At 38.4% G+C, this 25,142-nt stretch overlaps 1 protein-coding gene across 2 annotated transcripts; it reads left to right on the top strand.

Moving 5' to 3' along the window:
- The first annotated feature begins 2,188 nt into the window (after positions 1-2,188).
- LOC149834204 (chaperone protein dnaJ 15-like) lies at positions 2,189-21,915 on the top strand. Of its 2 annotated transcripts, XM_090010019.1 has the most exons (12): positions 2,189-2,328; positions 2,462-2,651; positions 4,570-4,693; positions 5,570-5,652; positions 5,731-5,842; positions 5,926-6,030; positions 7,136-7,186; positions 19,967-20,056; positions 20,145-20,253; positions 20,330-20,478; positions 20,581-20,634; positions 21,470-21,836. In XM_090010019.1, exons 2-12 carry the CDS (start codon positions 2,524-2,526, stop codon positions 21,683-21,685), a joined length of 1,221 nt encoding a protein of 406 aa, XP_089866145.1. In that variant the 5' UTR covers positions 2,189-2,328; positions 2,462-2,523; the 3' UTR covers positions 21,686-21,836. The 2 variants fall into 2 exon arrangements, with proteins under 2 accessions (XP_089866145.1, XP_089866146.1); XM_090010020.1 differs by lacking the exon at positions 2,189-2,328 and having other exon boundaries at positions 2,371-2,651; positions 21,470-21,915.
- The last annotated feature ends 3,227 nt before the right edge of the window (positions 21,916-25,142 follow it).

The raw sequence follows: 25,142 nt of genomic DNA, 5'->3' as shown, positions 1-25,142 counted from the left end.
GATTTGGATCAAATTTGACCCATTTGCAATTTTTAGACGTAAACCTATGCACCTAGTTTTTCTTACCATGTTCAGTACCATATATCATTCAAATCTAGACTTCGATCGGGATCTATTGCCTGAACTTGGATTCATATTCGGATCTAGAATGTTTCAACTTGTATCCAACCGCTTGGGCATGCCAACAACCTCCACATGTAGGGGTGGGCCTCGGGCTGGCCCGCTAATGGACCGGTCCATTGACCAGCCTGGCCCGTTTACTAACGGGCTGGGTTTTGGCCCAGTTCTTAATGGGCTCGGGTTTGAAGAGAAGCCCGTAACCCAGCCCATTTGCCCAACGTGGAGTGGGTCGGGTCTGGCCTGACCCAGCCCAGTTCAAACTCATTTGTAGGTTATTTTTTAATAAAATTAATACAATAATTCTTAGAATATAAAAAAAACGAATTAAATGAAAAAACATAAAAACAATAACTAGTAATAGTTACCTATTCTTAAAATTAACAAAAAACAAATGAATTAAATGTAATAGTTAATTGATAAAAATTTTATATTATTAAAAAATTTAATAAATAATTCAAGCCCATCGAACCGACCCAGTAGCCCGCGGGCCAGGTCAGGCCCAACCCACTTATATAATAGGCCAGGTTTCGGCCCAATACTTAACCGGTCCAGACCTAAAATTATGGCCCAAACCCAGCCCGTGACGGGCCGGGTCAGCTTGGCCCATCGGGCCGTCGAGCCGGTTGCCCACCCCTATCCACATGTAAATAAAACAAAAGGAAGGGCAATTTAACTCATTCTAATTATGGATGGCAGTGGACCAAGGCGTGTGCGGTGGACAAGCTCTCCACCCCCCGTCCTGTCTCAAAATTTTACTTTCTATCCTAGATCCATCCCCGTGACGGGTTTTTGATTTTCACCTTCCATCCTCTATTCATTCCCCCCATTTCATATCCTTCATCACCGCTCCAAATGGGGCGGGTTTGGACATACAAGATTCAAATAGTCCTCTTTAGAGCCATTAGAGGAAGGAGATGAGAGAAATGAGACTCGTTTTTTGGGATTAGGAGGTAGAAACTTAAGGTGGAAGCAGATCAGGTCATGCTGAAAATGAGCGTTTTTGCTCATGCGGACATCGTGACCGTCTGTTTGCATTTTGGATGAATGCCACGTGGTTTTGTTGACTTTTGAGCTTTTTAAAATGCAAATCCGATGGCCACGATGTCAGCACGAGCAAAAACGCTCATTTTCAGCATGACCTGATCTGCTTCCACTTAAGGTTATATATATATATATATTAAAATTTAAATATTATTTTATAATATAATAAAGATATATTAGTAATTTTATTAACGAGGATCAGGGATAAAGTAGGGCGGGTCGGGGTGGGAGCAAGAATAAGTTCAGCCCTGCATCCTTGCATGGGTTTTGATTTTCACCTTCATCACCGTTCTCCATCCCGCCACAATGGGGCAGATTCGGATGGATCCCCATTTTTTCCGACCATCCCTAATTCTAATTGGACATAAGACAGACAAAGGCATTTAATCAATTGTCACAATTGTGAACGATAATGCAGTTTTAGATTCAAATCAAAATCCAATCTATTTACACGTGGCTTCCGCTTTCAAGGTCCACTCACGTTTGCTTGGGAGAACCAAACGACATATCGGGGGTAATTATTATGGGCGTATTCGGTACAGAATCGTTTGAATTCTCACGGGTTGCCGTGATTTCTAATCAAAACTTATCCTACCTTTCTTTATATTTACTTATTTGTTTCTTTGTTTCCTGTTTACTGTAAAATGTAAGACTAAGTGAAAAAATCCAGACATGAAGCCGTGGCTACTTCTTTGCCACGCTGTCAGAACTGGTGGGCTTTTGTGTCTGATAGCGACTAGGCCTCAAACGTGGCGGAGAAAATGCACCATTTTCCTTGATGTATAAATCCAACCCGGAATGAAATCACTTTTCATCAAGCACAGCGGCTAGATGGTCGGTCACTCATCCGTGCTGAAAAATTCGAAAGTTTCCGGCGAAAAGCTAATAAGTAAATTGCCAAGCACTAGACAGGCAGTAGTATAAATGATCCTTGGGCGATTCAATTCTTCTCTCTCTCTCTCTTAGGTTGAATCTCGTTCCTCAATTTTTCGATTTCTCTTCCTTCCTTCCTCTTTTTCTATGATTCGAAACCCTAATTTTTTTCGTGCTCTAACCGGTCGCAAACTCATCGATTCATCGCGTTCTCTGAGTGAAATTGGCGTGATTCGGTGAACGATTTGATCGTTTCTACTTAATAGATATCGGAAGTTCAGTGTTTTTACTCAGGTTCGTGTTTCGGTTTTTTCACTTTGGTTTTTGACATTGAAGGCTGTTTAGAATCGCGCCGTGGGATTCGAACGCGAGACCCCTCGGTTATGATAGTGCGACCTAACCATCCAGCTATCTCGTTCGACCCCAGATTTGGGATGTTGAAGCTATGGCAGCCATGAGCTGAGCGGGGGCATCCGGTGGGGAACATAGATGGCGCCTGCGAAAGCCGGGGGTTCATCGGCGCCGGCCATCAGGAGGGATCCTTACGAGGTGTTAAACGTCACTAGGGAGTCGTCCGATCAGGAGATCAAGTCTGCATACAGAAAATTAGCTCTCAAGTATGTAATTGGTACTTGAAAAACCTGTGCTTTGGATTTTGTCTTTTCACGTCTGTTGCGACTGTCATTTTTGGGATTTGTCTTTCTTTTTATTTGGTTTGAAACGAATGGTTGCAGTATGAATTGTTGGATGAATCATGCGTTTTAGATAAATGTTTGCTGCAAAGTTATGGTATCTACATCTTTGTTTTTTTTTTTTCATTTTTTGCACTTATAATTTCGGAATTTGGAGCCATAATTATGTGTATATATTCTAGGTGAGATACTTCTTTGGCAAGCAATTTGTTGGTGGTAGTTGTCAAATTTCTTTCTTGTTTGCCTTTTTATAATCTGCGTAGTTCTAATTTTGTGTTATTGGACCTCTTCTGGGCATCTGAACACTCAGATACTTATTATTTCCCTTAAGGCTCTGTTTGGAAACTCTTCGCGGTCACAGGAGAGGTTTTGTGGAATCCATGTTGTCCTCCTTTGTTTGGGAGGCGTGGAATTACGGGGAAAAGTGGAACTGGCGTAGCAGTTGCTGACACCAGTTCCTCAATCCAACTACCACCATGAGGAGGTAGTAGTTGGCAGCTGCTACACCAACGCCTCTTCCAACACCACTTCCGAGTGGCATCTTGCACTTTACGGTGGCCTCTCCAGTTGTGCATGAGCTGAACGGTCTCCATCCCAAACAGTGTAAGGTATGAGTTGGTGAATACACAGCTGATCCTCCCAAACAGGCTTGTGGGTGCTGCGAAATCCACGACATCCTATTGGTGTTGTTGTTTTCGCTGCTGCATCCCCAAGAGTAAGTTTCCAAACATAGCCTGCTGCAAAGATGATTGAACCGTTCTTGATTCGAAAATGACCTAGTGAACGAACAATTGTTTTGATGTGATAGTGGACATAGTGGGTCTCATCAATGAAATTGAATAAAAAGAACAGGGTGTTTTATTGTCATGGCACCTTCTCTGACATATGCCCATTTTTCATGCTATTCGGTTCTGGTAGGCATTCACAAAAAAAAAACAGAAGGGTATGTTTATATCACCTCTTCTTCCTGTTCTACCTTTTCCTCCATATCTTTCTATTCTACCTAAGGATCTCTCTGATCATATGCTCTGGAAAATTCCTAATTGGTTGTATGGCAGCATATGGCTGAGTAATGTTAAAGTTACCCTGGTTGAGAAACGGAGAGACTTCAGGCTAGAACTGTTGCTATGGTTTTGCGCTAGTTGCTAAAATGAAGTTAGTTTGTCTGACATCTAACATGTACTACGGATGACTTGTTTAGGTAATGTGCAATGGTAATTCATCTTGCTGCTAGGTGTGCTTATAACTATATAAGCTGGAAGTTGATGTTTGAGGAGGATATATATTGGTCTCTCTCTTTTAAAAAAAGCAGGAATGAAAAAGTATCTTGTGGTTTATCTCTACATATAGTTGTATGCTTGGATTACATTTATGTTTTAGTTTTATACTTATATTATCCTGGATATCTTTCTATAAGGTTCACTTGCAAATTTGGTTTGCACCTTGTGCTTCAGAAGCAAATAGTACATATATTAGTTGATCATTTCACATTCTAATCCAATCAAGATAACTCTGGGAACACATATTCTTTATTCATTGCCCACTCCTTTTGATTAATCCAGTGGATCAACCGTCTCATGCTTTATGACTAGTTGTTTATGGGAACTCATTTTCTTTACTTTTATTTCCCACTGCTTTTGCTTAATACAATGGATCAACCATCTCGTGTCAACCATTTTTTTTTATGACTTAATATGCCACTTTTTATGTTCTTGTTACTTTTCTGTATTACCCGTTTAGAAACTTAACTTTGATGGGTCTCATCATAAACACATGAAGAGTCCAATAAGGATTATAGGTACTACCATGAAGTAGTCCTGATGTTTCCTTTTCTTGAGAATAGGTACCATCCAGATAAAAATGTAACCAATCCTGAAGCTTCCGAATTTTTCAAAGAGGTTGCTTATTCATATAGCATTTTATCTGATCCAGAGAAAAGAAGGCAATATGACAGTGCTGGATTTGAGGTAAGTATCTATTGTTGGTTTAATTGGTTGCACAAGATTTCAATCAGATGTCAATATAGTGCATTAGATTCTTCAAAATTTCAATTATACTATGTTGGACTAGTATGTTGCTGAACAATTTTGAAAAAACTATGATTTCTCAAGGGTTAATCTATTGTTTAGGTCACTGGCTAGGATTAGGTTGAATATTAATAGCCTAGTTGTTATCATGCCACCTGTCACTGTGTCTCTCCAAATTGTTTATCAGGATTACCTTTTCCTAGGTCCCCTCAACATGCTTCATCTAATCTTTTTTTCTCATTTTTGGCTTGTAATTCATTCCCAACCATGTCAAACTGATATATCCATCTTTTTTTTTTTGGTGCTACCCTAAACTATTTAGTGCAAGTTTTTGTCATACTAGGTGTCCATCTTAACATACATGACTTAGTCATGCATTTTCTGTCTTTGTGTTGCTCTATATTACCTGGATACAGACAAAAAATTGTTGAACTGGAAGCAGGTTCACAGTGCTCAACATGTGGGCAAGATTTGTCTAAGAAGTTCTCATTATCCCCAAGCAATGCTGTGGCATTATTGAAAATGTTGTCATTTTTAGCAGTAGACATGGTACTTTTTTTCTACAGAAAAACTATAGATTATCAATTGGCAAAGACAATGACAAGGTTCAAAACAAAAACATGAAAGTAATTACAGAATAAACAATCAATATGACAAAAAGAAATAGCTGAAGTTGGGGAAATGGTGTTGACTGTGTCTGCCTGTGTTCGTGAGTATCATGGTCTGTCTGGTGTAATATTCTAATTCTATTTAATAATTCTAACCTGGTTTTTCCTTTCATTATTGATCTCTTGATGCATGTGCTCACTTTTTCAGGCATTAGAAGCTGAGAACATGGATATGGAGATTGACTTATCCAACTTAGGAACTGTAAATACAATGTTTGCAGCATTGTTCAGGTAAATTTCATTTTCTAAGATTTGGATTACTTGCAGTTGCCATTTGTAGGGTATTTGTTGGAAATTGCTTTGTTTCAGCAAGCTGGGAGTGCCTATCAAGACCACTATTTCAGCTACTGTCCTTGAGGAAGCTTTGAATGGAGCTGTGACTGTTAAACCTCTTCATCTTGGAAGTTGCTGTAACGACAAGGTGATTCTTATAATTAATCCATGGAATTAGATAATGATATATATTTAGTCTGGTAATTTATATTCAAATGGTTTCTGATGTAGGTAGAGAAACAGTCGGCTCATTTTTACAGTGTGACTATAAACGATGAACAAGCTCATGCTGGAATAGTGGTCAGAGTTGTTTCAGCTTCCCAAAGCAAATTCAAGGTGAGTTTTTCTTTTTTTCCTTTTCCAGATAAGCTCTAGGTGATATTGTTAACTGTTAAAGAAATTAATGGTCAGAAAGCATATTTGCACCCTGCTTCTATGTTGCATGGATACTCCCTGTTGTTTTCCATTCTATAAAGTATAATCCTTTATATACTAGAAATGATGGTACTTCTTGGGTATCATAAGGATTGGTTGGTTCTAGGCTTCTAGCAAATGGGCCTGATTATTTTTACCTTGAATTTCAACTCTGTTGAATTGGGAGCATTTGCAAAGCTATATTTCAAGGTCTGATGTAAGGATAGCCATGTTTTAAATATTTTCCTTTTTTTCTTAAATGTTTATGTGCCTATTATCCTTTTTTCTTAAATGTTTATGTGCTTGTTACTCTTTATATTGTATAAGATTTATTATTGCAATAATGCAAGGCCATCTGGTGTGATAGTTGTTGCAGTGCAGAGCATGTTTATTGCTATGTAACACAGACTCTTCTAACAGGGCACCACACCTGCGTTCCACCCGCATGGGTGCGACACTTGGACATGACTTCCTTTGTGTTAGGTGAAGTCAACTACACTGAGGTCCATTTCTGTCCAAAAGTAGATTCAGTTAACCCTAATCAAGTCCAGTTTTATCTATATTATATATACAAATAGTTAAATACATAGATGCACACACATACAGGTAGTGTTAACTTAAATATATATATATATATATATATATATATATATATATATATATATATATATATATATATATATATATATATATATATATATATATATATATATATATATATATATATATATATATATATATATATATTCCCTCCTCGCCTCCCCTCACCCGAACCTAAGTTTTTTTAAAGTGCTACATCGCCACATCTAAAACCGTATCCGCACCCGCACCTATGTGACATAGGTTTATTGTTACTAAGGAAAAAGAAATGCTCATTATCGGTTTATGCCATGGCTGATTGGCTGTGAGCCTGTGAAGCTGATATTTTATTGAATCTTTACTCAGTGGGGGCGTAGTTAGTATTGTTGGAATATTCTTCTTCTGCAAGTTACTGTCTCCTGGTTCTGAATGTTCGATTATTTGACAGCTCCTTTATTTTGAACAAGAAGGGAGCAGGGGCTATGGCTTGGCTTTACAGGTGAATTTATTAATAGACTGGATTCTGCTGTATTTGTTAAGATAATTTTTGCTCTCCTCTGTTTATACACCTCTGGCGTACATGTTTATAAACTTGTTCTGCATGCCTTTTTGTGTTTCTTAATCTGTGCTTTACTGATGAAAGGGTTGCCATGATAAGTTCTTTATTTCCTTTTTGTTGGTTTGCAATATAGCATTATGCTTCCTTGTCCTTTAAAATATACTTTTGACTTTGTATAGGTTAATGATGAATTGTTTTTAGACTCTTCTTAAATGATCAATAAAGACATTATTGAATCATCATTTGTAAGAACCATGTTAGTAGCAAATGCACTCCTATTGTCACAAATATTCTGAAAACGGAATTGGCTGCAACTGCGCTCCTATTTGTCGCAAATATGGGGTCTGTCCTGCTCTTTCACCAAAATCATGCATTGTTTGGACCTGACATGCTTTTCTGCTTCTTGCATTCCCATGAAATCAAATTTTTCTTAAGAAATATACAATAGTTTTTGAAACATACTTTTGCTGTTCTAGGGTTTCTATGCTTAGTCAACATAGGAAAATCCAAATAAAAAATCAACTTTCATGTATCTTAAAGTAATCTTGTGATATATGAGCCATGAGATATAGTCCTTTTGATGTATGTCATTATTACTTTCAGTGTACCATGCATACATTTGTAGGTTATTAGTACATAAATTGATGTACCTGGTTTATAGTGTAAGCAATGTTTGGGCATGTGATAGGCAGGTACTGAAGTGTTCCTGTCATGTTCCTGTACTATTTTGCATTAAGTATGGGTTCTCTATCATTTCATGATAGATTCTACTCAATGAAACATGTGTATGGTCTGGGTTATCTAGTGATTCTCAAATGAAAGAAAGGTTAGCCCCTTGAAATGAACACAACAGTAGACAGGTGAAAGCTGCTATTATTCGTTGGTATCCACAATGAGATCTCATTTAAGCATGCTTATGCAACAGCCACACACATAGTAGGGAAAAACAAAAAGGCCAACTTCCGATAAACAATTGAGTATACATAAAGTGCACTTTGGACAACTAAATAAATGGAAAACACTTACAGTGTAGGTAGCTTTAGAGGGTATCTTCCAAATTGTGTGATTGTATCACTTCAGCATTCTCCAACAATGATTTCTTACATTGTTATAGTGTACCATTTTGGGATGCATGTGCTTGTTAAGAGATGTATTGTCATGTAGATGTGTACATCAATCTTGTGAATAGCGTTGAGCTATGTCACACGGACTCGACTAAGGGGTTGATGCACTCGTTGGCACGCCTTGACACGGGTGTTGCTTCAGGCATGGGACAGACTCGGTCAACGCACTTGGGCCGAGTCCGTCCACTTTATAGACTCGGTAAACTTTGACCGAGTCTATAAAGGTCCATATTTGAAATTCATTTTGGACTCGGGTTGGGTCCGGATCCGAACCCGACCTGGATCCAAAATGTTATCGGCGTCAGGGCTGAACCCTAAAGAGGGGGCTTATGACATGGGGTGGGGCTTACCACAAACCCCTCCCTGCCGATCTTTCCCTCTCCTGCAGCTGTCCGGCAGTCCTCATCCCCTTTAGTCTCGCTGGCGACCCAAACCTCGACGACTGTAGCCACAGGCGATGCCAGCCACCGGTCCTCTCAGTCTCAAGTATGCTCTCCTCCCTCTTCCGTTCTTCTTCCTCTTTGTTTGGCAAGGAGAGCCCTCTGCCTCGTTTGTGTTTTTCGGTAGGGGGTTGCCCCCTGCATCGGATCTGTTTTCGGTAGGGGGTGGAGCCCATTGCCTCGTTCTTGTTTTCCGGCAGGGGGCAGAGGCCCCTGCCATAGTTTATTTTTCTGTTAGGGGGCTCCTCTGCCTTAGATCTATTTTCCTTCGGGGGGCTGCCCCCTGCGTCGGATATGTGTTCACTATTCCGGTAGGGGGCTCTGCCCCCTGCCTCAATTTATTTTCTGGCAGGGGAGGTGCCCCCTGCCTCGTTTGTGTTTTCTGGCAAGGCCTCAGATCTGTGTTTGCTTTCCCTTTGCCGCAGCGGAATCGTGTCCCTATTCGGTGTTAACAGCTCAATTGCAAGGTTCCTTGTGCATCTTGCCAGAGGGCTTGCATATGTTTGTTTGCACGACTGGTGCCTTTTGGGTCTCTGTGTTTGCTTTCCCTTTACCGCAGCGAAATCGTGTCTCTACTCGGTGTTAACAACTCAACTGCAAGGTTCCTTGTGCATCTTGCTAGAAAGCTTAGACATGCGGTTTGGTAGGCCACACTGCAGCATGAGCTTGCGTGTGCTTGATGCACACAATTGCGGCACAGAGCAGCAACGATTGTGGCACGTGTTGCTCACTGCAACCACAAGCAGTTTTTCAGCAGGGGGCGCCTTTGTTATTTTATGTCAGGCACACAGTGAGGGGTGGAGCTCCTGTTACTATTTTTTTGAAGTGTTTATTAACTTTATTTACATATTTTCTTTTCAGTTTTTACTTTTCAGATATAATGGCGAGTTCTAGTGGCAGTGACAATACAGTTGGTTCAAGTTCTAACCCTGAATTAGAAGTTTCTCAGCCACTTTGGAGGCTTGTGACAAAAGGGATAAAAGCTAGTAGTGGTGGTGGGAATGTGCAGTTTCATTATAATCTATGTAAGACTGCTTTCACGGGTTTTTATACGCGTGTGAAAGCACATCTTTTGCATATTCGTGGTCAAGAAATTAAGGCATGTTTCGGGGTTGACAAAGACTTGTTAAAGCAATTAAAAAAAGAACAAGTGGAAACTGAAAAGACTAAAATTGCAGAAATGATAAGTGATTCGATTAATCTGCCTTTTCCTATTGCTAGTGATGTACAAGAAGAGCTTTTGAAGAAAAGAAAGATGGAAAGCAATAAAACAATACAAACGTCATTCAAAAACATGACAAGAGCAGAAATTTATAAAAAGATTGGTCGATTCTTTTACTTAAACTTAATTCCTTTTAATGTAGCTAGAAGTCCATACTGGAAAGATATGATTACATCTTTGGCTAATTGTAATTTGAGTGATTATGTGCCTCCTAGTTCAGAAAAACTAAGAACAGTCGTTCTTGCAGAGGAAAAAAAGAATTGAAGACTTGTTACAGACCTAAAAATTTGCATGGAAACGACATTGAGTGTATTGTTTCTGATGGGTGGACTGATATATAAAGGCAATCACTGCAAAACTTCATTGCTTACTCACTTAATAGGCCAATCTTTTTGAAGACTGTTGACGCATTTGAGAAGTATAAGGATGTTGAATATTTAAAGAGATTATTTGTCGATGTGATAAAAGAAGTGGGTGAAGTGTAGTGCAATTCATTACTGACAATGCTCCAGTTTGCAGTTGTGTAAGAATGAATTTGGCAAGTGAAGATACATATTCACATATTTTTTGGACTCCTTGTGTAACACAGTTTAAATTTGGCACTTAAGAGTATATGCAATCCATCAAAAGATGATGCACATGCACGTGAAATGTGTTTATGGATTGAGGAAATATAGCATGATGTTCGAAATATTAGAAATTTTGTTGTAAATTATTATCATGTCTTTCTATATTTAATAGGCATTCTGATCTCAAGTTACTGAAAGTTGCTTAAACTCATTTTGCTTCTCTTATTGTTATGGTGAAAATAATTAATCAACTCAATAATGCATTGATGATGATGGTGGCTGATCAAGATTGAGATTTTTATCGTACTGAAGATGATGTTAAGGCTCAAGCTATCAAAAAATGCATCTGTGATGATTTTTTGTTGGATAAATATATATATTTTGTTGAATTTACAGAGCCTATTTAAGAAATGTTGAGAGAAGTTGACAAAGATGTACCCATGCTTCATAGAATTTATGAAATGTGGGACAACATGATTGAAAAGGGTTCAAAGTATCATTTTTAAACATGAGAAGAAAGATGTTGCACTTGATGATTCAGAATTTTACAATCATATACATTCAGTTTTAGTGAGAAGATGGGATAAAAGCAATACACCTTTGTATTGCATGACACACTCTCTCAATCCAAAATATTATGCAAAAAAATGGTTGACAACATGTGTTGGTCGTGTTTCTTTAAATGAAGATCCTGAGATATCAAGGAATAGAATGATATGTTTGGAAAATCTTTTTAATGATCCTCACATGTTTAAGGTTGTAAATAGTGAGTTTGAAAAGTTCTCTATGAGAGATTTGATTCTTTAGCAGCACTCGTGACAATGTACGAGGAAGATTCCCTTAATTGATGGGCAACATATGGATCAGAAACACCAAATCTACGTCTTGCATTGAAGTTGTTATCCCAACCTGTTACATCATCGTGTTGTGAAAGAAATTGGAGTACATGTGCTCAAATTCACAACATTAAAAGAAACAAACTCACTAGTAAAAGAGCAGAGGATTTGGTTTATGTTCACTCTAATCTACGATTAATTTCTTTCCGCACTAAAGATGTGTATGTACTTTTTTTTCTTTTGTATTCAAAGTTCATATTTAAATATTTGTATTCAAAGTTTGAAGTTGGATACTAAGTTAGGCATTTTTATGCAGTTGTGGACCATCCAAGTATTGGGATGTAAATCCAGAAGATTTTGACTTGGAGGGAGAACATGATTTGCATTTTCAACATGAACTACCTCGATTTTGTTCTTCCCTCTAATTCAGACAATGAGGCAGATTTATGATAAGTTTTGTTGTTTATCACACTCACAAGCTTTTTTATGTATTAAGAATTACATTTTTTTTGCTTTAAAATTTATAATCTTATTATTAATTTATTGTTATATATATATATATAGCTGAGTCCTCGTGTCCAAAATTTTTGAAATTGCGCTGCACCCGTACCCACACCCATGTAAAATAGGCGTTGACGCGTAGTGAGGCACAAGACCCGCTCATGAAGCGAGGTGTAAGCATAGAGGCATAAAGCATAAGCTTCACAAAAAATATTAAAAAAATGACCAAATACAAAATAAAAAGATGCATTATTTATGTGCCATTTTTGTACTGCAAAAGGAACCGAAAAATCTAAAATAGATGTAATATATATGAATTAATTGGAAATATGTCAATTTTAATAAGAAACCTTCAAGAAAATCATGATAACCAGTAAGAATCAATATTCTACATATTTGTATAGAGGACAACATAATCCTATATATGATATAGGGTTATTGCTAGGGGTGTCAACGAGTCAGGTTTGGTTCGGACCCAAGTGGAACCACACTTGGACCAGATTTTTGGGTATGGCATTGGGTTCGGACTTGGGTCTAATTGGGTCCACTATAAGAGAAACCATACCCAGACCCGATAAGAACTACATGAACCTGACCTAAATCATGTTAGATGTCCCACTCGATCTTGCTGGAACGTGAGAATGAGGCGTGAGAGAGAGAGAGAGAGAGCTGCGGCAGCAAAAGGGGACTTCAATAATGAAGTCGTGCCCTACTTTATGTTTATATATACATATACAAAACAGTAACTGGGTTGGACCAAGTATTTGGATCCATACCCAGACATAAACTTACAAGTTACATTGGAGAACATGACCCATACTGGAAAACCCAATCCAGTTTATGATACAGTCTTAATACCCTCCCTCAAGTTGTGCATGGTCCTGTACCATGGACAACTTGCCTTTGAGATACCAAAACCGCGCACTCGTAAGTCCTTTGGTAAGTAGATCAACAACTTGATCTTCTGTTGGTACATAGACTGGAATAACTTCTTTGTCCTCTACCTTCTGTCGGACAAAGTGTTGATCGATCTCTATGTGTTTCGTTCGACCATGATGGATATGATTGAAAGCAATTTGAATGGCACTTTGATTATCGCAAAACAGATTCGCAACCTTCACTTTTTCTCCTATCTCTGTTAATAAATGTCTTAACCATGTAACTTCGGCAGTGGCAGAGGCCATGGATCGGTACTCAGCTTCTGTACTTGAACGCGCAACAGCACGTTGCTTCCGACTACTCCATGCTATTAAGTTTTCATCAACATACACACAATACCCAGAGACTGACTTTCTATCGTCTGGATCTCCTGCCCAATCTGCATCTGCATACACTTCTAGTGGTCTATGTTCTCCTTTTGCCTTTGATTGACGATAAACAAGCCCATCTCCAAGAGTACCCTTCAAGTACCGAAGAATTCTTTTAACTGCATTCATGTGTTCTGTACGTGGATCGTGCATGAACTGAGAGACTTGATTCACTGCATATACAATATCCGGCCTCGTAAAAGTAAGATATTGAAGCATCCCAACTAAGCGACGATAATATTTCGGTTCCTCATAGATCTCCCCATCTTGAGCACTGAGTTTATGTTTTAACACGCTAGGAGTATTCAATGGCTTGCAGTTCTTCATTCTTGACTTTTCCAGAAGATCCAGAGCGTACTTGTGTTGGGTCAACAAGAGGCTAGAATTTTGTCGATCCACTTCAACCCCCAAGAAATATCGTAGGACACCCAGGTCCTTCATCTTGAACTTCTGATTCAATAGGATCTTTGTAGCCTCTATATGCTTACAAGAACTTCCTGTAATAATAATGTCATCTACATATATGAGAAGTAAGGTGTTGACCTGATGTTCTCGAAAAATGAACAATGAATGATCAAGTTGAGAACGGACAAATCCAAATCGTTGTACTTCAATGGAGAAACTGTCAAACCATGACCGAGATGCTTGTTTTAGTCCATAAATGGCTCGTCGCAATCTGCAAACATGTGTCTCAGGATTGTTTTCTGCATAACCAAGAGGCTGCTCCATGTAAACTTCCTCCTTCAGATCGCCATGTAAGAATGCATTTTTAACATCAAGTTGACTTAGAGACCATCCATGCTGAACCGCCAAGGATAACACAAGTCGAATGGTTCCCATTTTTACAATTGGACTAAAGGTCTCGTCATAGTCTTCTCCATATGCTTGTGTGAAGCCTTTAGCGACTAGTCTTGCCTTATATCTTTCAATGGATCCTTCAGGTTTGTACTTAATTTTATATACCCACTTAGACCCTACAACATTCTTATCCGGAGGCCTAGGAACTATTTCCCAGGTCCTGCATTCATGCAAGGCTCCCATTTCTTCATTCATAGCATCTGCCCATTTTGATGACAAGGAGGCTTGGGAGAAATCGATGGGTTCTTCTTGTTTTTCAACCTGTGCAACGAATAACTGCATTTCTGTGGAAAAATTCTCATAGCTTACCCATCTTTCAATAGGATGTCTGATCCTTTCCGAACGTCTGACATGCTCAGTTATGTGGGGTGTGTCCCTTCTTCTGACATACACTGCCCCTTTGAATCTTCTGCCATCTGGACGAGCAGTACCTGATGTCAAGGTTTCTTCTGCGATAGGAGGCACAGTAGATCCCTGAGCAACTGCCAACATGTTCCCACTAGGTTCTGCATTGGTTTCCATGGGCTCACACTCATCTATTACTGTGTGACATGGAGCAGAGTTATCCATTTCTAGCTGATCAAATAATTCATTCGCTAGCCACGGCTGATAGCTTTCTTCCTCCTTAGTAACCCTTGCTTCTTTGTTCGAGATCTGAACATTGTTCTCATCAAAGACAACGTTTCGTGAGATTTTAATGCGTCGAGTGTCTGGATCATAGCATCGATATCCTTTATACTCTTCAGCGTACCCAACAAACCTGCATCTACAAGCTTTATCCTGAAATTTATTACTTTGGGAACTGTCAATGTGAACATAGCATACACATCCAAACACTCGTAGTTGACTGTATTGAGGTTGGGTACCAAACAACACGAAATAAGGAGTCAAATTATTCAACATTTTCATCGGTAAACGATTTATTACATAAACCGCAGAGTGGAAAGCTTCTGTCCAAAGACTTAAAGGAATATGAGTGTCATGCAGCATACTTAGGGCACTTTCAACAATATGACGATGTTTTCTTTCCGCGACCCCATTTTGTTGTGGTGTGTGTGGGCAAGATATTCTACGCCTTATCCCGTTGTTTTGAAGAAATTCAGTAAATTCCTTTGATAGATACTCTCCCCCTCCGTCACACTGGAATTGTTGAATACTTGTCGAGAATTGATTGACAACAAGAGCATGAAATAAACGAAAGAATTTGAATACCTCAGACTTGTATTTCATAAAATAAATCCAAGTATATCTAGAAAAACTATCAATGAATGTGACATAGTAGCGACTACCAGACAAAGAGGGTTGTGGAGCAGGTCCCCAAACATCAGAATGAATAAGTTCAAAAGGAAAGGAAGCTCTTTCATTTATTGAATTGAAGGGAAGTACATGACTCTTACACAACTGACAACTAGAACAAAGAAAACCATCAACCTTATTATGCGGACTTGATCTTGAAATAAGTCCACTTGACACAAGTTTCTCAAGAGAAGAATTATTACAATGACCCAAACGACAATGCCAAATATTTGGCTTATTGTACGAAGACAAACTCAAACAATCCTTAGATGAATCTAATTTGAATGGTTGACCAATTGACGATTTCGATCCAGCTCTGCGAACAAGTGAAAAAGTCTCTTTGAGGATATACATATTTCCCTTTCGCTCTCCCTCAACGAGCATCTTCTTCGTGAGTGAATCCTTGACACAGACAGAAGAAGGAGTAAATTCGACGCAAGAATGAATGTCATCAACCAATTTAGAAACAGAAATGATATTTTTGACAATATTAGGGGAATGAAAAACATTGGACAATTTTAGGGAACCATCGGAAAGAGGAATATTCACATTTCCAGTGTAAGTTATTGGATGGAGAGCTCCATCTCCAGTTTTAATACTTGCATTTCCATGATAAGGGATAGGTTTCAAAATCTTACCAATATCACCTGTCACGTGGGCTGCAGCTCCAGAATCAATATACCAAGTTCCCTGATCACCCTGTTTGAAATTCAATCCTGACAAAGCTGATATTAAAAGACTCTTGACATTGTCTTCATCCCATTGAGTTCCTCCAGCTTTTCCCTTGCTTGACGATCCTGTGCCATTCATTTTCCCTTTGTTTTGCGGGTTGTGCCAACAATTTGCTTTGATATGTCCCTTTTTGTTGCACAAATAGCAAGTTGGAACATTTTTGAAATTGTGATTTCCCGAAAAACTACCTGACGGCATGCTAGGCGTGGGCAACAATCCACGCCCCCCTTGATTATTTCTTATCTGTCCATGTCCTCCTCGAAAGTGGCCACGTCCTCTTCCTGAATTTGTCCCTGTAAACAATACTTCTTGGCTTCCTGAATTGTTGCCTACATCTTCTCCTTTAATGGAAATTTCATATTGTAGTAATTTTGCCCGAAGATCCTCAAAGTTAGGAAGTGAAGGAAGACACAAGAGAGATGTTACCAACATATGATAATCTGATCCAAGCCCGTTTAGCGCTTGTTGAACTTTGTCCTTATCAGAAATCACACAGCCCACCATAGCCAATTGATCTGTGATGATCTTCACCTTGTTCATATACTCTGTAACAGTCATGCTTTCTTTCTTTAGGAGTTGAAACTCCCTCTTCAAGTGCATAATTCTTGCCTCTGAGATTTGAGAATAGGTCTTCGCAAGTTGTTCCCACAACTCCATTGCTGAGCACTCATCTGGAATACCTACAAGAACCTCTCGCGAAAGAGTAGAGGTAATGTAGGCTACAACAGCTTGATCTCGTTTTCTCCAAGTGGTGAATTCAAGATTTCGAATCAACTTGTTAGAAGTCTCTCCCTTATCGTCCACAATTTCCTGCACAATAAATTCTGATGGTGCAGAGATCGTTCCATCTAGGTGTCCATAGAGATCGAGGCTGTTAATGAAAGGCAGTATTTGCCTCTTCCAAGTTAAATAGTTATTGTTATTCAGTTTGTCTGAGATAAGTTGTCCTAGAAAACTAGATGGCAGGGTAACAGAATCCATGAAAACTGAACTATAAAGTTGCTGACTGCTGACAAACACTTAAGGAATGACTTTAGATCTGAAATAAATTCAAACCAGATTAAATCAAGAATAAAGAATAAATGAATAGGTATTTTAGACCTTGAAGGAATAACCAGAAATCAAGAATAAAGGAGTGAAATTGGATCGAGAAGAAATAAAAATCAGATTCGCTTCAGATCTGGAGTGAACTCAGATCTAACCGTGACAGATGAAGGTACAACAGCAACTAAGAAAACATATCTGATCTTTGGATTAGATCTGATCTTGATTTCAGACTGGAATGAAACAGATGCAACAATCAAAACACAATATATGAACCTAAACAGTTGATGGCTGTTTTCAACTTAATACCAAATCTGATATCAGAACCCACGTTTGGGCAGATTCGGATTTCAGATAGCCTTTGGGTTCGACAGTCTGATCCAAATCAGACGTGATAAACAAAAGGAAGAAAAGATAGATAAAAAAAAAAGAACAGCAGTCACGCAGGGTCCAATCTATCGATAGATTGGAAGAAAACAAACAAAAAGAGGAACGACGACTAAACAGAAGGGAAAAGCTGGATGAAGGCAGAAAGCGGATGCAGACAAAAATAGAAAATAGAAAAGGAGGTAGATTGAAGAACCTGGGAGAAGAAACACCTGGGACGTTGATCTCGCTGGATAGCCCTAGACGGAACAGCACCTGCAGTGTCGATCTTGCTAGACACGCCCTTCGGAGTCGATTCACTGTGCAGAAGCCTGCTCTGATACCATGTTAGAATGGCCCACTCGATCTTGCTGGAACGTGAGAATGAGGCGTGAGAGAGAGAGAGAGAGCTGCGGCAGCAAAAGGGGACTTCAATAATGAAGTCGTGCCCTACTTTATGTTTATATATACATATACAAAATAGTAACTGGGTTGGACCAAGTATTTGGATCCATACCCAGACATAAACTTACAAGTTACATTGGAGAACCCAACCCATACTGGAAAACCCGATCCAGTTTATGATACAGTCTTAATAAATCATACCCGATAAAATAATATTTTTTTTTCTTTTTTACATTGTAAAATTGCGGGTCCTAATCGGAACTCGGGTTGGGCCCAGGTCTGGTATAAAATGTTACAAACCGTACTCGGATCCATTTATTAATCAGACCTTCGGGTCACCATACCTGGACCTTATAGAGTTTGGTCCGGGTAAAGCCTATCAGTTAACACCCTTAGTTATTGCTTGCTACTCTTTTTTTCCACATCTTACCCTATAAATGAGATCTACATATTAAGTTTAGTAGAAATTGACCTTTGGATCATGTTTTCTTGATGTATGTCAGATTTTACGAAGGTTAAAAAATCAATGGCCTACAATGTACCAAATTTTCAAACCCCCCAAAATACATGTTTTTATGTCAAAAAACTATGATTCAAGAGTTGATTCTTACTATTTTGACCATGTTGAACACATTCATAAGGTTACTATTTTGATCTACATATTAAGTTTAGTAGAAATTGACCTTTGGATCATGTTTTCTTGATGTATGTCAGATTTTACGAAGGTTAAAAAATCAATGGCCTACAATGTACCAAATTTTCAAACCCCCAAAATACATGTTTTTATGTCAAAAAACTATGATTCAAGAGTTGATTCTTACTATTTTGACCATGTTGAACACATTCATAAGGTTAGATTTGGTCAAAACAACTTCTCCCTTTGAGTTCTAACTAAGGGGTTTCTTACCCACAAGGGTAGCAAATGCTATCCCTATGATATATGGGCAATATATCATATATCATGCATATGAAAGCACACATACATGTATATACATGGCATTCATCACACACAACGACAAAAAAGAAAATAAATGAAGAATAAAGATGGGAAAAAGGAATAGAGAAGAAGAAAAAGAAGAAAGAAAAGAACTGAAAATAAAGGAAAAGAAAAAGAATAAGGGAAAAAAAAGAAAAAAAGAAAGAAGGAAAAGATGGGAACAAAAGAAGAAGAATAAAATAAAGAAAAGAAGAACAAAGGGAACAAAAGAAGGAAAAAAATGAAAGAGAAGAAGGTGGAGAGAGCGCTAAAGAGAGTACCGTGCCGGAATGTTGTCGTCGATCGCCGGAATGTTGTTGGTTGAAGGGAGGTGAAGGAGGAAAAAGGGTACAAAAATTCTAATTTTTTGAATCAAGATCTTTTTCGAGTTTTTTAAGAGATTTTTTCAAAAAAATTTATTCCTTTGATTTCAAGAGATGTCCTTGCAACAATAAAGACATTTGACACACTTGAGTTATTTTGACATTCGGATAATATACCAATTTTGGGGGTTGTATCAAATTCAGTCCTTAACCCATTGACAAATTGGTAGAAGTGCTCCATATCAATTTGTTGTTGTCGGAGCTCGATATCCTCGGGACAATGTCTCTTTTGTTCAAGAAGAACTAGCTTTACCCAAAGTTCGGAAAGGGCATTGTAGTATTGCCTAATACTCATATCACCTTGCGTCTTGGTACAGGATTTATCTTGAATGTTGCATATATATGCAATGTCTTTAAGAGAATACATCTTCTGAAGATAATCCCAAGCATCGATAGCGTGTTCAAATTTAGCGAGACTGCACGTTTTTTGATGTCAACGCTATTGATAAGCCAAGACATAATTTTAGCATGACCTATTCTTCATCCTTTTCACTTTTTCTCATAATCGGATATAGCTTTGGGTTTTTTTCCATCTATGACAGCAACTTCCTTCCCATCCTCAACATTAATGAGTATTAGTTTTGGCTCCTGGATCTGATCAACTAACCCCCACAATCCTTAGCAAATTGTGAGTTCTTATAGACTTTTTTCTTGTATGCAGGAAGATAGTGTGAAAACTGGAAAGGTGGCATCTGCAGGGATGTACTTTTTGCATTTTCAGGTCTATCGACTAGATTCAACACTGAATGCGGTATGTGCAGCTCCTTCACTGCTTACACTTTTATGTTATTTCTGTCTAGCTTCTGGAAGAGATGTATAGACATTCCGTGCTTATGTAGTTAGCAATGGCCAAAGATTCTGAAGCTGCATTTTTTAAAAGATTGGAAGGCCTCCAACCATGTGAAGTTTCTGAACTAAAAGCAGGCACCCACATATTTGCTGTTTATGGTCTGCATTTTTCTCCACTCAAATCGTTTGGAAGACATGAAGTTGTTTTGTATAATTACCAACTCTTTTATGTTAGGTGATAATTTTTTCAAGGCTGCATCCTATACTATTGAGGTTCTTTGTGCAAAGTCATATGAAGATATAACAGAAAAGCTAAAGGAGATTGAGGCCCAAATTTTAACAAAAAGAAATGAGCTGCGTTTGTTTGAGGCAGAATACAGAAAGGTTCTTATACTTTCCTTCTTTTTTTCCATTCCGCTCCCTTCTCTCCATCCCACGACTAAAACAGAAGCTTGTGTCAACTTTTTCTTAATGGTTCCTGTGTAGGCTTTGGCACGTTATCAAGAAGCTACAAACAGATACAACCAGGAGAAGCAAAATGTACTTTTTTCCCTACTATATATTTTCATATCTGTCACTATTTTTTAAGGGCGTCTACTTGTACATATAAGTTATTTGCTGGGCCCCTCTTGTTTTAGAGATTATGTTTGATAGGCTTCTAATTCCCAGTTTCTGTGCAAGTGTAATTGTTTTACCTAACACAGCAAGTAACCAGTGTTTAATACTTTGTTCGAGTTGTGAAGAAAAATGGCCTCAGTTGAAACACTCTCGAACCCTTCACATTTTGTGCACTGGGATGCTCCTATAGTGGGAATGAATATTCTGAACTTAGTAAAAATGATCTATGAATAACTGGGACAGGCTTGGACCTGTGTTGCAAATCTATTGGTTAAGTTTTCTTTCTGAATGGGCCTATTTGGCATAACCTGCTAAGGTTGATGTTATTGCTGCTCTTCAGAATTATGACTGGGACATGCTTTATAACCATGCACGAGTTTGCAAGATAGATCTATGCAGGTTATTTTTAGACCAAACTGGGAATTGCTACCCTTGAACTCTCTGGTGGGTGTGCCTGTGTTCTTGGGGGGGGGGGGTGTCTGTGCATGTGTGTTGTGCATCTGTGTGTGCCTTGCATATGCTCTCCCCCGAGTCCCTGACCTGTTGGTCTAGCTGATAAATCAATCTTTTCTTTATTTTCTGAACCTTGTAGATAACAATCCTGGTTCTTTTTTAGTCTTAAAGCATGTGAGCTTCCTGCGAGAGTAGTAAAACAAAGAATTGCAATATATTTAAATCCTTTTTCTTGTTATTTTGCATCCCATGTCTGTCCCTTTCTTCTATCAGGATGCTTATCTAGCAATTCTATTTCATGCAGGTTGACGAGCTGTTGAAACAAAGAGATGGCATCCACTCATCCTTCACCACAGTTCGTACAACAAACACCATTGCTGAGAGCAGCAGTAATGGCAAGACACCTTGCGAGGACTCTAAAACTGAGAGCCCTGTTGATGAAAGTGGTTCTGAGGGGAAGGAGAGGAACACAAGGAAGTGGCGGTTTTTATATGGAGGCTCGAGCAAAAAAATAGGGTAAGATTGAAGAGTTCATCACTCCTAAGAGTATATTTAACAAAGAATGAACTACTAGATGGAAGGTCAGATTTCATTTCTAGTATAATTTTTTCTCTTCCTTGAATCCGAAATGTATAATTCTTTTTCTATTCCCTCATTGGAGGGTAGTTGTATCCTACAATCTTGATGATAACAGGAACGATGCTAGCATTGATTCTAGCAGTATATGCGCAAAGTCCTAATGATTTTTGTACAACCTTTTCAACCATTCGATCTTACTTGCAATCGATTTAAGAAAGGTATGTTTGTATAGTTGTTCCTGTGTTCGAACTTTTTTTTTGAAAGGCAAGCTGGGGTTAGGCAGACCCTACGGTACCATTGGGTTTACCAATGGGGGCTCCACTTGTCTGGTAGAAGCAGTTGGTGCACACCACCTTGTGTTGGGACGTTCCTGTGTTCGAACTTGCTATGTCACGACTTGGGACACTCAAACTTACTGTGATTATTGCTAAGGGTGGATGTCAGAGTCTAGGGCTGGACTCGATAAAATCATATTTGCATCCCCCAGGCACCCATAGCCTTTCAGTTACCAGGTTTGTTGACCATTTTTCTCTTTTCCTGTGTGTGCACGTCACGTGTTCATCATCTGTTAAAACAGCATTTTTACTGTCACGATTTTTCCGCAACATTAGCTACCTTCACGGTAGTCTGCGGTAGACTGTAGTTACTTTTCATATCAGTGCAAAAATACATCCACTATTTTTGTGCTGATTTGAAATCTGAGTTATCAATTTCACCGGTGTACATTTGGTCGTTCCACCCATGTATATCCTGCTTTTACGCTTTCTTTTGTAAGTCTTCTTTATCATCTCCTTGTATTCAATATATAAGTTGTATCACCTTGCTGAAAAGTATATAAGGAAATAACTATAAGTGGACTTGGCTATAAGGTCGACACACTTGCATCGACCCGACACGGGTGTGGCTTCGGACACGGTCAACCAAGTGTTGGACTTGGTCAACACATTGGAGTCGAGTCTATCCACATTTTAGACTCGGTCAATTTTGATCGAGTCTATTTTTATTTATTTTTTAGGGCAAAAGATGTATAAAAATTTTAAAAAAATTGATTTTTTTTAAATTATATATATATATATATATATATATATATCTTTAAAAATATATATACTTATATATAGTCGTGTTCAGTGTTCAAAATTTTTGAAATTGCTCCGCACCCGTCTTGTACTCGTACCCGCACCCATGTGACATAGCTCTATGTGTACTTTCTCATGTTAATTTTCTTGCATCTTGTGTTAGTTTCTAATATAGTATCAAAGCGTGTTTTGATCCGATGAGTCCAAGTGGGATCGTGCTGGCTTAATCCACTACTTTCGTGTTTTTCAGCAACACTACTTCCTTTCTCTAGGCAGCAGTCATTCTTTGCAGTTTCTTTGACTCTGATAGTTTTTGTGAAACTATAACTAGACGCAGCAGATCTAGTTTGCTATCCACCATAACAATGGAAGGAACAAGCTCGACAGTATTGTCGACCGCAACAAAAGACCATTTAAATCCATTTTACATCCACCACTCCGATTCACCAGGTACTATGTTTTGTCTCTTACTGGTGAAAATTTTACCATGTGGTATCGCGCGATGAGCACGTCACTCAATGCAAAAAACAAAATAAGTTTCTTAGATGGCACAATCCCTAAACCCACATAACGAGTGCCACTAATGGCTGCCTTAGAAAGGTGCAATAACATGGTGCAATCTTGGATTTTGAATGCACTACATAAGAACCTATCTTCGACCGTTATATATACCCAAACGGCAGAAGTATGGTCTGAACTGTGAGATATTTTTTCAATTTAATGCTCTCTGAATCTATTAGATTCAACAATTCATTATTTGTAAAGAACACTCTTCAATTGTTGTCTACTTTACCGAACTCAAAGGATTATGAGACGAGCTGTCTTCCTACGTCACTTTATCGTCCTGCACTTGTAGAGCTATGAAATCTATCCATGATATGCAACAAGAAGACAGACTAATGCAGTTTTTTATGGGATTAAATGAGAGCTATAACCACATTAGGAGACATTCTTTTGATGGATCCATTATCCATGTTCACCAAGGCTTACTTATAACTCAAGAAGATAGACAACGAGAGTTTAATATCACGACTCTATTTGATTCTATTGTTGCTGCCAGTTTTCAATCAAAGGAACATCCTAAGGGAATATCAACAAGAGGCAATACAAGACCACACTCTTGCTGTGATCATTGTGGTAAAATTCGGCATATGAAATCAAAATGCTATCATGGTCGGTTTTCCAAACAAATTCAATTCCAATGAACAATCAAGGCCCAAGGCCAATGCCACAAATAGTTTGGGTCAAGCTATCTCATTCAAGCTTGAATTTTTTCAATAGTTTGTAGAATCACTAACCAGTTAAACCAAGCCACTGTAGAGCCCAAAGTAAATCTGGCAGGTAAATAACTGAACCCGATAACATACCTCTCACTTAAAACTACTTGGCTCATTGACACCAGTGCAACAAATTATGTGACACACATGCTATCTATCCTTGAGAGTCCTACTCCTGCCTCTTGTTCACCAATTAGCCTACCAAATGGATCAAAGGCCCTTGTTTCCCATAGTGGCACTGGGACGTTATCTCCCAACATTGTTTTGAAAAATGTCCTCTATGTTTCAAACTTCAACTTTTACCAGATATCAACATCCAAACTTTGCCCAGATTTAAGTTATAACATGATCTTTAATGATGAATCTTGTTTTTTGTAGGACCGTCACTCGATCAACATGATTGGGACGGGTAAAATGTTGAACAACCTCTACATTCTTGATGAAGATAGGCTCACAACCGTTTTCTTGAATTTCAATAAGTCTGAACTTTGGCATTATCGTTTGGATCATGTTTCTAATTCTTGTTTGAAAACCTTAGTCGATTTAAATTATGTTGACTCTTGCAAACAAATGGTGAATTGCTCTATTTGTTATACAACCAAACAATCTCTATTGCTTTTTTCAAATAGCTCATTATCATCTCAATCCACTTTCGAGTTAATCCATTGTGATATATGGGGTGGATACCAAGTGCCATCATTATCTGGAGCTCATTATTTTCTAACCATCGTGGTTGATTTTTCAAGACAAATATGGGTTTACCTTATGAAATATAAGTCTGAAACATATAGTATTATAAAAAAAAATTAACCATTGTTCAAACTCAATTTGAAACTAATATAAAAAAGTTAAGATCTCACAATGAAGCAGAATTTTTTTTCAATGATATGGAAAACCTTTTATGAGAAAAAGGGATAGAGAGACAACATAGTTGTTGTGTTGCAACACCTCAACAAAATGAGGGTAGTTGAGCGCAAACATCGTGATCTTCTTAATATGGCACTGGCGCTCCTTTTTCAAGCCCACCTCCCACTAAAGTTTTGGG

The sequence above is a fragment of the Nuphar pumila genome, chromosome 6, assembly GCF_984573655.1.
Source record: "Nuphar pumila chromosome 6, dmNupPumi1.hap1.1, whole genome shotgun sequence".
Taxonomy (NCBI): domain Eukaryota; kingdom Viridiplantae; phylum Streptophyta; class Magnoliopsida; order Nymphaeales; family Nymphaeaceae; genus Nuphar; species Nuphar pumila.
The sequence above is the reverse complement of the archived record's forward strand: the minus strand, read 5'-3'. Positions and strand labels throughout refer to the sequence as shown.